The sequence below is a fragment of the Festucalex cinctus genome, chromosome 9, assembly GCF_051991245.1.
Source record: "Festucalex cinctus isolate MCC-2025b chromosome 9, RoL_Fcin_1.0, whole genome shotgun sequence".
Classification (NCBI taxonomy): domain Eukaryota; kingdom Metazoa; phylum Chordata; class Actinopteri; order Syngnathiformes; family Syngnathidae; genus Festucalex; species Festucalex cinctus.
In genome coordinates this window covers 7,861,447-7,874,262 of record NC_135419.1, presented here as the reverse complement: position 1 = coordinate 7,874,262, position 12,816 = coordinate 7,861,447, and the positions used below count along the sequence as shown (strand labels likewise).

The 12,816-nt window shown below is 39.9% G+C and overlaps 1 protein-coding gene across 3 annotated transcripts; it reads left to right on the top strand.

Moving 5' to 3' along the window:
- The first annotated feature begins 1,852 nt into the window (after positions 1-1,852).
- On the top strand, positions 1,853-12,566 carry LOC144025431 (eukaryotic peptide chain release factor subunit 1). 3 transcript variants are annotated; one of them, XM_077531436.1, is made up of 12 exons: positions 1,853-1,977; positions 5,123-5,285; positions 5,628-5,737; positions 7,308-7,483; positions 8,615-8,754; positions 8,857-8,995; positions 9,114-9,304; positions 9,849-9,978; positions 10,101-10,274; positions 10,352-10,416; positions 10,490-10,637; positions 11,528-12,566. In XM_077531436.1, the coding sequence occupies exons 3-12, from the start codon at positions 5,652-5,654 to the stop codon at positions 11,608-11,610; spliced, it is 1,332 nt and encodes a 443-aa protein (XP_077387562.1). In that variant the 5' UTR covers positions 1,853-1,977; positions 5,123-5,285; positions 5,628-5,651; the 3' UTR covers positions 11,611-12,566. The 3 variants fall into 3 exon arrangements, with proteins under 3 accessions (XP_077387562.1, XP_077387560.1, XP_077387561.1); XM_077531434.1 differs by having other exon boundaries at positions 5,123-5,289; XM_077531435.1 differs by lacking the exons at positions 1,853-1,977; positions 5,123-5,285 and adding an exon at positions 5,316-5,544.
- Positions 12,567-12,816: the final 250 nt, after the last annotated feature.

Genomic DNA, 12,816 nt, shown 5'->3' with positions numbered 1-12,816 from the left:
TTGTTGTTTTTGTAATTAAATGTCATTCTTGAGACATTGCAGAAAGCCATCTAAGCACTGTCGACCTTTGATCACTTCCATCATCCTTCAAACTGGGCTCGCATCACCAGATAGGCCTCTGTCTTCCTTTAACACGCCATATTAAATCCACTGAACTGATAATGCCCTTTCAGTAGTAAATTTGATTAATGCAACGCCAAGAAAATCAATTTTCCACCATCTTTCTCCCCTGTTTCATCTCTTTCCCCCATCTTCCTTGGCCTATCCATCTATCTTCAAGATTGTCATGGTGGTGACTCTGATCTAATCTATCTTGAAGCCGTGCTGTAGGAGTGATGGCGTGGATTATCGCATACCCCAAACTAATCAGTATAAAATCTGTATTTCCCTGAAGAATGACATCTACTGTAAGACTTCTGCCTCACAAATGCCGCCATTCCAAATGAGGGATGATCATCAAAGATACCTAATTTTCATTTATAATGTAATTGATGTGCCAAAGGGGATTACATTAAATGTATTTTCTGATAGAACACAATACAGAATCTACAGATTAAACATTTCTATTCAACAGTTTTATGCTGTATGTTTGACCATAGTTATGTTTTCCAAATTAAGTTTCGTAACCTCCTGACTAGTAGCAATTCAAATTTGTCCTCTGTAGTGGACCTTTTTAAACCTGAATATCTCCCACCCAATGCATACGACTGAATTAACTCTATAGAGGACATTCAGACCTTTCCAATGATACCAAATGTGTAGGGGTGGGGCTTCCCTCAGTGCCATCACTTTTTAGGGAAGAGGAAAAATAAGTGTATAACACTTTAAATTGAACAAATTTAGGCTTTAAATGTTATTAGCATATGTTCTATAATACTCTTAAGAACACATTAAAGTATTGTTTGAATTATTTTAACTGTATTTGAGCCGAGCATTTAAGTTTTAAAAAATGTCCTCTGTTGTAGACACATCATAGCTTAAAAATAATAACTTTGTATTTATTTTTTAATTTCTTTTGCAGTATTCCAGTTAATTCACATAGATTGGGTAATATCAAAATAAACATGATTGGACAATATATTTTTTTTCCTGGAAGTCAGGAAGATATCTATTCTATGTGCAGGTTTCAAGGCCCTAACAAGTTCATGTTCATCAACACAAATGAATGTTGCACATTCTTTTATTATGTGCAATTATAAGTCTATGTTCTTACATGAGTCAACAACAAAGCAAAACAACTTTAATATGACAGCTGAGCTATGTATAGGGTGAATGAGTGATGCTGACAAGAAAATGGATCCATTAATTTGGATTTAGCCCAAATCCAGTGCATCATTCCACTGACTAAATACCCACTTGAGGTTAGTGGTCATAATCCACCTCGATAATAAACTTCATATGTGCTTAATTGTGTGGACATGAAGCATAGCTTGCCCTATTCCTCAAAAAAGACCTCATTTATATTTATGACAGTCTTGAATCTCCATTCCTGATTAATCCACTTAATATTAGGATGCACATCCGTAAATCTCCTTCGAGCCGTGAGACAGTGTAGTCGAGAGAGTATGTGATCTGAATGCTAACTCTGTGATTTGCAAACTGAAAAGCGTGTACCTAAAGAGCTCTCCTACTCCGAATCTGATGTCCTCTCACTTGCCCCTTGGTTAACGAGACCGAATGGCTGTCACACGGCTTCAATCATATCTTCAAGCACATCCCAATAAGACTGGTTTAGGTCATAAGCAAGCCACTAAAGTGCTGATGATTATGATCCTCTTTTAGAGAGACAGACACATAGTGAGTCACAGATTAGCAAGTCAGCAGAGAGTAAATGCTGCCTAATTCCTTTGGAGGAGTTGAAAGGTTTCTTCATCCTTGTCGAGAGCTGCACCGCTCAACGTGAAGAGCCTTCATGGAGAGCTGCTTGCGTCGGGACGCAGCAAAATCAACAACATGATGAAAGGAGTGTCTAGTCAAGTAAGTGTTAACATGGTTTAGTGTGTTCGTTTCATCTCTGCTCAGTTTGGGGTATTACAGCGATGCACACTGAGGGATGGGGACGAGCCCTGCAGAGAAAGTGAACATATGTGAATACAGTAGATGATCCCCACCCACAAAATGGGTTCGTAATACCATATAGATGCCACAAGATGGTGGCAAAGCATTTCAAATATGGGTTTCAGGAAGTATCTGAACCCACATGGATTTAGAACAGGTGTGAAGTGTATCATGACAACTCAATCATAGATTACAGCCACTTTATTAGAGCCTGCAATTTATATGATGAAAATCTTGGTCAGGTATTTTCTCAGCATGACTCATTTGGGGTGAAATAGACACATTTCATGTTTTATTAAGTTGAGTGGTTGCTTGCTTGCGCTCTGCTGAAATGCATCAAATCTCTTGCTGGCCAGTTTAAGGTCATATTTCTGTGTGGAACAGCCTTTCAAGCTTGTGATGGTGCAAGAGATGCATTCAAAGACCATCAATAAAACACGACATCTCAAAGGTAGACAAAAAACATCACCACTTGAACTAAACCTAACACCAAAATTCTATCAGATGGCGCTAAAGTGTTTATTTATTTATTTATTTATTTATTTATTTATATATTTATATATATTTATTTGTTTAGTTATTTATTTATGTATTTGATTTGGCTTCAGCTCTACAAAAAATAGACAAGATTTTCAACAAATAACAGATATGTTAAAAAAAAAATCAAAAAATCAGTGAATATGCAAATTCCTGAATGTCAAAATGTGGGTCAATGAGTTCACTGGCTCACATTTGGGAATGCAGTATGGTTGTTTGCAAGTAATGTGTAATATTCAATGTATCTTTTTGGGTTTTTATATCATAGCGCTCCAATTTATGAGTGCAAGCAATAGTGCGTCCTTGAATATCCCTGACAGTCCTCAGTTCCACCTTCACTCTCCCCTCTTTCCGCTCAGCACTACTTTAGCAGATGGCCAGAGGTGGAAAAAATAGAACTGGATGAACCTGGAAGCAGCTGCCTTCAGTCACATGCTCCATAACACTTCCATATGCGTTTCCACCCCACACAGACACATACCACACACAATTTGCTGCTCTTCTCCTGGCACACACACATCATCACATGTAGATGACATATACAGTGAAACATGTCTTTCACTGTGAAAAGTGGTGGTGTTGAATCACAATTCTGTATAGGTGTGACACACTCCCCGACGGTGCGACATCCTCGCTATGTAATCAAAAGACATCCTCTTAAGGACAGCCCGCTGCAATTGAGCATGTGCCATCTATTTCCAAGGGACAGATTATCACAGCTCTAATGGCTGACAGATGGTTATAAATTGGCTCTAATACTAATGCTACAAAATGTTGCGGGCAGTCATTTTCACAAATTTTCTAACATTTCGCTCATGAAGTAGCAAGCCTGATATGTGACAAATAGTGACAGAAATTCTGTCTTCATGAGAATGTGAATATGGCAGACGCAATTTTGAAAATGTTGCTTTGTACACAGAGGAAATTGACCAGGTATGCTGAACCAATGGTAACGTAATATAGTAATATATGCTACAGTTACGTAAATGTATCCTACGCAATGACGATTCCCCGCTTCCCAATAGAGTGCAATTGGTAAAAGTAGATCCCATGCTTTCATGAGGTACCTTCATGAATGAGGAACATCGCCAGTGAAGTACATGTTGTCTGTTGTATGATGCTGACATCTAGAGGTGCATCTTTGTAACCAGTGTCAAGATTTAGTTTTCCGTCCAATATAAAGTAGGCAATCTTTGAGTTATGCTTGATAACTGTCGTGTAATTATGTGAACGTGCCACACATTTGTCCTGTTTTGTAAAACATAAGGGACACGTGGGTGCTCAAATACAATGAAGCACAAGTTATTTTTAAAAGAATTAAAGAGCATGAAAATATGCTTAGAGACATTGAATACCTTAGAAACGCGAATACGTTTTCTGAATGTCGATGAAATATGACCATTTTATACAGGACAATAGGACATACTTTCTCAGTCAGTGGTGGTACTTAACGAAATACAAATACTGAGAGTTGAATCTGTGTTTTACTTTTACTAGTTTTTTCCCCCAACACAAATCTGCTTCTAAGCACAGGTGTTTGAGAGACGTTAAAATTATCAATAAAGTGGCTTACAATATTTTCAGATATGCTTTTTTTTTTTAGGAATAGACCATTATTTATTATTTTATTTGCGGTGGTACATGGTGGTGTACAAAGTTTGAAAACCATTGATCTACAGTACAAGTGCCATTGGTGGTACGCGGGCTCCCTCTAGTGGTATGTGAATAACCACTGCATTACTGCAAAATATCTGGATCAGAATAATCATGTTTTGATCGGAATCATCGTGGTCAAGTTTGTAAAAACACACTAGGGATTTTTCCTCAGTTGTTTCACCCACACTGGTTTGATAGGAACAAACAAATATAACAAAAATAATATTTAGGATGTAACAGTTGGGACTTGGGACACGCTCCAGCACACCTTCAACCCTAGTGAGGATGCAGTAAAGTACAGAGAATGGATCGCTGCATGGACATAAAGACGAGAGTGATTGTACATAATGTAAGGTCACTATTTGGAGTAAGGAACAATGACAGCTGTGCAAGTGATGTAGAGAGTCACCAATGCAAAATAAAGTGACTAGTAATGCAATGATGATATGACAGTTATACAGATGATGCAGACAATCGTTCCACAATTTATTAAAATGACCAGCAGTGCAGTAATTAAGATACAATGATGAGCAAAGGATGCATGCAGAGTCCTTGAACACTTTAAGTGTCCAGTGGTGTAGAGTATTTATCACAACTATTATACTAAAGGGAGGACGCTACAACAATGTCAAAACTGTCCACACAGGGATGTGCAAAATGCCCAGACAGGGCCCAGTTAAAGTGGCGCAGTTGGGGGGGAACTCTCCTTGTTTAATAACCCAAAAACATTCACTACATATCCCACAAACAACTGCGAAATGCGCCTGCTCCTCTCTGACACGCTATTGCCATGAGTCATCCAATGGTTGCGTCGAGTGTGATGATTGACGCACAGGTCACATGCTACCATTGGTTTCTATGCGGTTTCCAGGAAGTGAACGCCACAACTTGGAACCACCTCCTACATGTGAGCTCAGTCGGCGGCACCACGCGCGGCGTGTGGAGGAGAGAAACCGGCGGAAAGGCAACGTCATCCCTCGGACCACCGACTTGACGTAGAGTAGAAAACAGCGAGCGGAGTCGCGTAGTCCGAGGCAGGTACGTGATTCATTGTGATGTCCGCTGGTTGAATCGCAGCACCGCGGTTGTTGTCGATAGGAACGGGGGGAAAGTAGGTCGAATTAGGTAAGAATCGGGTGGACTTTAGGGCCTGGCAGACTGTAGGCCTGTTAGCTCTCCGCGCACTCTACTGAGAGAGAGAGCCGGGGTGGGTTGAAGCTCTCGTCTACCGTCAGTCGGAGCTTCCATACTGGCAAGGTGCCTTAAAAGACACCGCACCATTCATTTGGCGAGGTACACGACTGTGAATGTGTGTCAACCTTTTTCGGTTGTGACGACTGTTATATCGTATTTACAATCGTTTCCCTAAATTTTAGGTGCTGATCAGCTACAGCAGAAAGATGGCGGACGACCCCAGCGCGGCGGACAGGAACGTGGAGATCTGGAAAATCAAGAAGCTGATCAAAAGTTTGGAAGCTGCCCGCGGGTAAGGACGCGATGTTGTGCGTTGTGTCCGTGCGGTGGCCGTATAGGCAGTGACTTAATACGTTGTTACCCTGCTGAGGTTATTGTTAAACGTGCCCAGTCGCAACAGCTGGACATCAGCTACGAAGGGCCGACTTTGGGAGTGGTTAGCTTAGCATTGCTAGCGTTTCTGCCGCTGTGGCTACTAGCCTGCTAGTGAATGAGTGCCAACGTCGCATTAAAAAAAATAAATAAAGAAAAGAAAAACGTTTGTAACTACGTGACCACGTCGGCGTTTTTGCCCATTTTCACACACGAGGGGAAATTAGACAGTAGACCGACAAGGAGCAGCGATGCTGAAGACACCAGTTATAAACGTCATCTTCTGGAGAGAGGCCGCCATAGAGGTCTTTGGCGAGATAGCTAGTTGATGAAAATGAGAGGTCGGCTAGCTTCCATTCGATCTATTTGTCACCCGAAATACTTGCATTTACCCCCCAAGTGTTGTCAAGCTGGGGGAAAAGCCCATTAGGCTATGCTTATCTCATAGCATATGCGTCGATATAACGTAATAGTTTCAACGTGGTTAAAGATTATGAAATCGCTCGTGAAGATAATGTAATGATTTTAAGTTTTTGCAACGTATTATTATTGACGACAGTCCATCTTCCATGCCCAGTGGTCGTTTTCCTTCATAGCCACCCTGCTTGTCACCCAGCCACTCACTGCTGTGTCAGCCTGCTTGTGGCCCTCTTGTGTGGCCAGTGAATGGAGCGACGATAATGTGGGAGAGGTGGAACTTGTATTCAGTATGTGCCTGAAAAAAAAAAAGTGTCCTCTGCTTTTGAGTCTCACATTATTATCTGTTTGAAGCAATACATATTGTCTATCCAGTAGCACAAATACAATTACCATATTCATACTAGCCTGTCCATTTGGAAACTATAACAGTGTAACATTTAAATATATTCCATTGTGATGTTTCCTCATTGAAATGAATGGGAATAACATTGAAATTTTCCAACAAACACCACCAATACATAACATAAATGCTATCATTCTAGCTAAGAAAATCCAACTAATCAGCTGAGACAACTGGTGTGTCATAGGACTACCTTCGAATTTGTAGTGGGATTTACGGTGAAATAAAAAGATCCTCATCGTGCCACCATGGCCACCCACCTTGCTTGCGCCAATGGCCTTTTGAACTGAGCTGAGTCGGGCGGCGGGAAATGAGGCCAAAAATTCCCCGCCGCTGCAAACAGGCCTGGAGCGAGAAGGCTGCCAGGCCATTGAGGACTGCCACTCCAGCCACCGTGAAAGCATGCACATTGCTCTGAAGGAACCAGAGGGCTCACATGGACAAATTTGGCAAAAGTTCTGAAAATGATCCAGCTGAGGAACTGTTTATTTTTTTAGGTTTTGACTTGACTTATAATTACCATGCTGATTTTTTTTTAATGCAATTAAATGAGGGATTGAGTAACAAATAAATGCTTGTGGGGGTGAAATAATAGGGGACAGGTTTCCCTCAAATGTCGGCAAGTAGGTACATTTTTTAATTCAATATTATGTTTTTCTCTTTTCTCTAGTAATGGCACCAGTATGATCTCCCTGATCATCCCACCCAAGGACCAGATTTCCAGAGTGGCCAAAATGTTGGCAGATGAGTTTGGCACCGCTTCCAACATCAAGAGTCGAGTCAACAGACTCTCCGTACTCGGGGCCATCACCTCTGTACAGCAAAGACTAAAGCTCTATAACAAGGGTAGGTCAAACACATTCAATAGAAACTATCTTGCCATCTTTAATTTCAGTTTAAATTATTATACTGGTGATACAGTACAGGGTGGAATTTAGCTTGCATACTGATATACGTTTTTTGTTGCACCCACATTCATTGGTAGGGGATGGGTGCATTCAGTAGCTGTGAGCAAAGCCCACAACTTTTTATGTGGGCATAATAAGATGCCAAAGTATGTCATAGTGCTGATAACTGAGCACTTACAGGCTGTTTATGTCAACTCAAAATAGTCATAAATGTAGTTATCAAATATAAATGCAATGTTACACTTGTGTTGATGTCACTGAGGTAAAACGTAAAAGTTTTAGATTTTGAGTAAAAGTTCATGTTGCTTGCCCTTCTCTCATCTCTTTAGAGGTGTTTTTTTTTTTTTTGGTTGTTTTTTGGTAGCATGCTTCCCTTTGTATAGGTTTATGTTCTGACTGCGTATGCACATCATGACCTGATGAGAAAGTGGGGCAAGAGGGACTGAACAATTCGGGATACTTGACTCATTAAACCATTTTCAGTAGTAAAAAGTTGATATTTTATCTAGAATTAATTTGATAATTAATTATTTTTCTTGTACAATTAATACCTTTAGAAACTATTTTTTTTTGTCCACTTGCTGTCGACTGAAGATGCCATCACCTGTGCTGAGGAAGTAGGTAATAACCAATCATGGCTCACCTGTTTCTGGGTTTGGTCAGCAAACTGAGCCATGATTGGTCGCTACCTACTTCCTCAATCCAGGTGATGTCATCATCGGTCGACAGCAAGTGAACCCCCCCTCCCAAGTTTTTTTTAAGGTATTAATTGTACATGAAAGATAATGAAGTTATTAAATTAATTCTGGATTAAAATATTAACTTTTTACTGCTGAAAATGGCTCAATGAGTCAAGTATTCATGTAACAATGCTGGTCCGCGCAAGGCTATCGACAGTTAAAAACACTTCTCTTAAGTGTGTTTTAAAAACACTCTTTCTAGATATGGTACTAATATCACAATATTCTGGCATATGAGTGACATGGTTGGATAGCTGAGCATAGGCAAAATTAGGTGTTTAATCATCATCTGAAAACTAAATGCGTTATTCTACTTTTTTTCTCCACAGTGCCACCCAATGGTTTAGTTGTGTACTGCGGCACCATTGTTACAGACGAAGGGAAGGAGAAAAAAGTTAATATCGACTTTGAGCCTTTTAAGCCAATCAACACCTCCCTGTACCTCTGTGACAACAAGTTCCATACCGAGGTAGGTGTTTTCTCTTTTGTGTAGGTTAAGTGCCATATTGTTTTGAATTTGTACCCATTCCATTTTGTCTCATGCGCTTCATCTTTTCCTTTTTAAACGTAGGCATTGACAGCCCTGCTCTCTGATGACAGTAAGTTTGGCTTTATTGTGATTGACGGTAGTGGGGCGCTTTTTGGCACACTGCAGGGGAACACCAGGGAGGTGCTGCACAAGTTCACTGTGGACCTACCTAAGAAGCACGGTACTATATCACAATACTCACGCAACCAATTTTTATATTTGCTACAACCCATCTAGGTCTTTATTCCTATGAATAACCTCAATGGAACTTTGAGACTTCCTCTTCATCTTTGTCTTAGGCAGAGGAGGACAGTCAGCTTTGCGTTTTGCCCGTCTACGAATGGAGAAGAGGCATAACTACGTGAGGAAAGTGGCTGAAACGGCTGTCCAGCTGTTTGTGTCCAACGACAAAGTCAATGTGGCAGGAATGGTTTTGGCTGGTTCTGCTGACTTCAAGACTGAGCTCAGCCAGTCTGACATGTTTGACCCTGTAAGTATGTGCTCTAATTATCTGAAGTATGTTAAGTTTTACTTTTTTTTTCTCCCCATTCCTGGATACTGACATATTCTGATAGTTAACATGGTCACTTGGTGAAAAGATGTCGAGGGAGAGTGTACTTGTACTTTACTTACTTTAAATTCAATGTACTATTTTCCACGTATTCTTTTAAGTTGGAAAGTATTTGATAGGGCTTCATATTTTCTTTTAAAACAAATCCTCAATATATTAGGCATGTTTGACTTTGTCACTCTCACGGACCATGTTGGAATATACGTTCACTTCATGTCAAGTCATGTCACTCTATTATGTCATTTAGTGGGTGCTTCATGACTATTAAAAGTTGCAATAGGTATTTGTAACTGTTTTACAATTATTACGATACTCATGGCATGATTGTTGTCCAATCAAATTATTTGGTCGCAACTAACTTTAGCACAATTAGCAATATACACGTAACGTGTTTTATTTGATTGGTTGATTGACATTGTGGCTCTGTTTTTAACCGTTGGATATATCTGTTTTTATATAATAGAGGTTACAGGCCAAAGTTCTGAAGTTAGTGGATATCTCCTATGGTGGAGAAAATGGCTTCAATCAGGCCATTGAACTCTCAGCAGAAGTTCTCTCCAATGTCAAGTTCATCCAAGAGAAAAAGCTAATAGGTAGGTCGTTTGATTAACATGGTGGAGCCACTTTGCCTGTGAGATTTTCCAAAATCTTGTTATATATATACATATTTTTTAAAAGGTATGTATTAAAAAGTTTCTTGTTTGTGGTTCCCCAGGACGATACTTTGATGAGATCAGTCAGGACACGGGGAAGTACTGTTTTGGAGTGGAGGACACACTGAAAGCCTTGGAGATGGGAGCGGTGGAGATCCTCATAGTCTACGAGAACTTAGACACCATGCGTTACATTTTACGAGTGCATGGGGCTGAGAGCAACGGAGCTGAGAATGGTACACAAAGACGGCAGAAGTCACCTGAATGTGAACCGTGCAACCGCAATGCTCAGTGTGGTTTTTGTAATTCCCAGATGAGAAGACTTTGTACTTAACACCGGAGCAAGAAAAAGACAAATCTCATTTTACGGACAAAGAGGTGAGGACTGCGCAGGCTGGGCTAAATAGTGTTGAGTTCAATTGATGAAACCCATCTGACTTGATGTTGACAGACGGGGCAAGAACATGAACTGATCGAGAGCATGCCGCTGTTAGAGTGGTTTGCCAACAATTACAAGAAATTTGGAGCCACGCTGGAAATTGTCACAGACAAGAGCCAAGAAGGATCTCAGTTTGTCAAGGGCTTTGGAGGCATCGGGGGTGAGCACTCTTGAGTCACAGCAGAAAATTTGACTTCTTTACACTGCTGATGCATTTGAAAACAGTTTCACTGAATGAAGATTCTATATGAGAAGTCTATTGTCACTGCTATGTGGAAAAACACTTATGTCCATTTTTCTTTTGACGTTTTTTGGATGTCTGGATTCAGTTTCATCCCAAAAACATAAATATAGCAGCGACAATAGTTGGGTTTCTATCCACCCATTTTTATTCAAATTTTCAAGAAATGTGAAAATAAAACTAAATGGAAATGCCAGACATTCGAAAAAGGACCCAACATTTGCAAAAACGCTTTTACGCTTAGAGGGGGTGGATTTTGAAGTGTGTGTGGGGGGGGAAGGAAAATGTAAATTTTGGCTATGGAAAGAAACACTTCAAATTTTTTGGGGGGAATTAATTAAAGAAGTGAATATTAATGCTACTTTAGATGGAAAACCGCAAATAAACGCTACGGTTTATCAAGAATTATAAAAGCAAATTCATATGACTTCATCGCACGGCACAATCTTTTCCTGGTCGTCTTCTTTTAAATTACTGGTGAATCACATCTCTTAATGGTGTATACCGCCACCTACAGCTGCGGAGTCCCTTCTCGATATTCGCAAAGGAAGAACAGATGGAAACAAGCATAAGTCGCATGTCCGTTTTGCGCGTTTTCACTCAAGGTAAAGTAAGTTCGCTTAAAAAAAAAAAAAATTCAAAACAATTGAATGGAAGCCTGACTAATATCATGAACAAAAAGCCAATTGTAAAGTAAAATTTTGATTGAAATAATACTTTTACAATTAAATGTTATGACAAAGTACGGCAGACTACAGCTCTCGCATTGATGGGTAATAATAACATACCAATTTTTGTCGCCCTCCCAGGTATCTTGAGGTACAGGGTGGACTTCCAGGGCATGGAGTACCAAGGAGAGGACGATGAGTTCTTTGATTTGGATGACTACTAGGTAGTCGGGGACTGATTGGGAGAGAAAAACAAAACAAAGGAATGAAGAATTAAGGAAAGAAAAATGCCACCTCTCTTGCAGCAAGTGAGGGGCTCAACTGTGTTGACCACGTAAAATGACAGCCAACTTCCAATTTACTTGTTGAAAACACAACCTTGCACATACATTTCATCTGTACACACATTGAAGTACATCACACAGGCTGAAGAGGTTTGAAATTTTCTTTCATCCAGAAGAGGGAGAAAGCCTTTCCTGAATAAATCCCTGCCTTAGAGTGCTGGTTCCTTCCCCTGGTTGGATTGGACTCGACTCATTTTTGTTCTTAATCGCCCCCGTTTCCCTCCATTTTGAATGAACACAACAGCAAGTTCCCAGAGTGTTTGCTGCCCTCAACCCAGTTGGAAGATGAACATTTGACTCAGATACTATAAAAAAAAAAAAAAAAAGTATTTTCCTTTTCTCCCATCCCTCTGTCCTCCCCCTATGCTTAATCTTTTTTTTTTTTCTTTTTTTTTTTACTGGCAACTGCTGCTGTTGTATTTTATGAAAGTGGGGGATTTTTTTTTTTTTTTTTTTTTACCTGGGTTTCTGTAGAGAAAGGGGGACAACGTATTAAAATTTGAACTGCTGAAAACCATTGCTACCTCCTCATCTCCTGTGCTCTCAAACTTCTGCCGTCAGCCTGCCCATCTTCTTGAAGAAACTGGATGATTTCCCAGTTGTCAGATGTGATGTTTGCATGACTGCACAGTAATTCCACGTTTGAGTTATTATGATCCAACTCTTTGTTGAAAATGAATCGGTGTTTCAAAAATTCCACCAGCAGAAATAAGTTTTGGAAGAAGTCTTGGTTTGATTTGCTTTACTACCGAGATTAAATCCCTCATATTTTTGACGATCAAACATATATTTCCACTAGTGAGGTGTGTGTGTGTGTTTCAAATGGATTATGCAATTGTGTACCTATTTCTAAATGTCATGCATGTTAAATCATCAGAAAGAACAGCATTTTTTGAGCCACGATGTGGCAACAATGTCAAGGTAGACAGAAAACATACTTTTTAATTAAATGCTAAAGAAAAATATGCACTGTCCATATATTTTGTGCACATTTGGGGTTTTCTAGTCAGATGAAAATAACAGAAATTTAAACGTTTTATTTTGATCACCCACATAGCAAAAGGATTGAAGATTGTGCTGACTAAT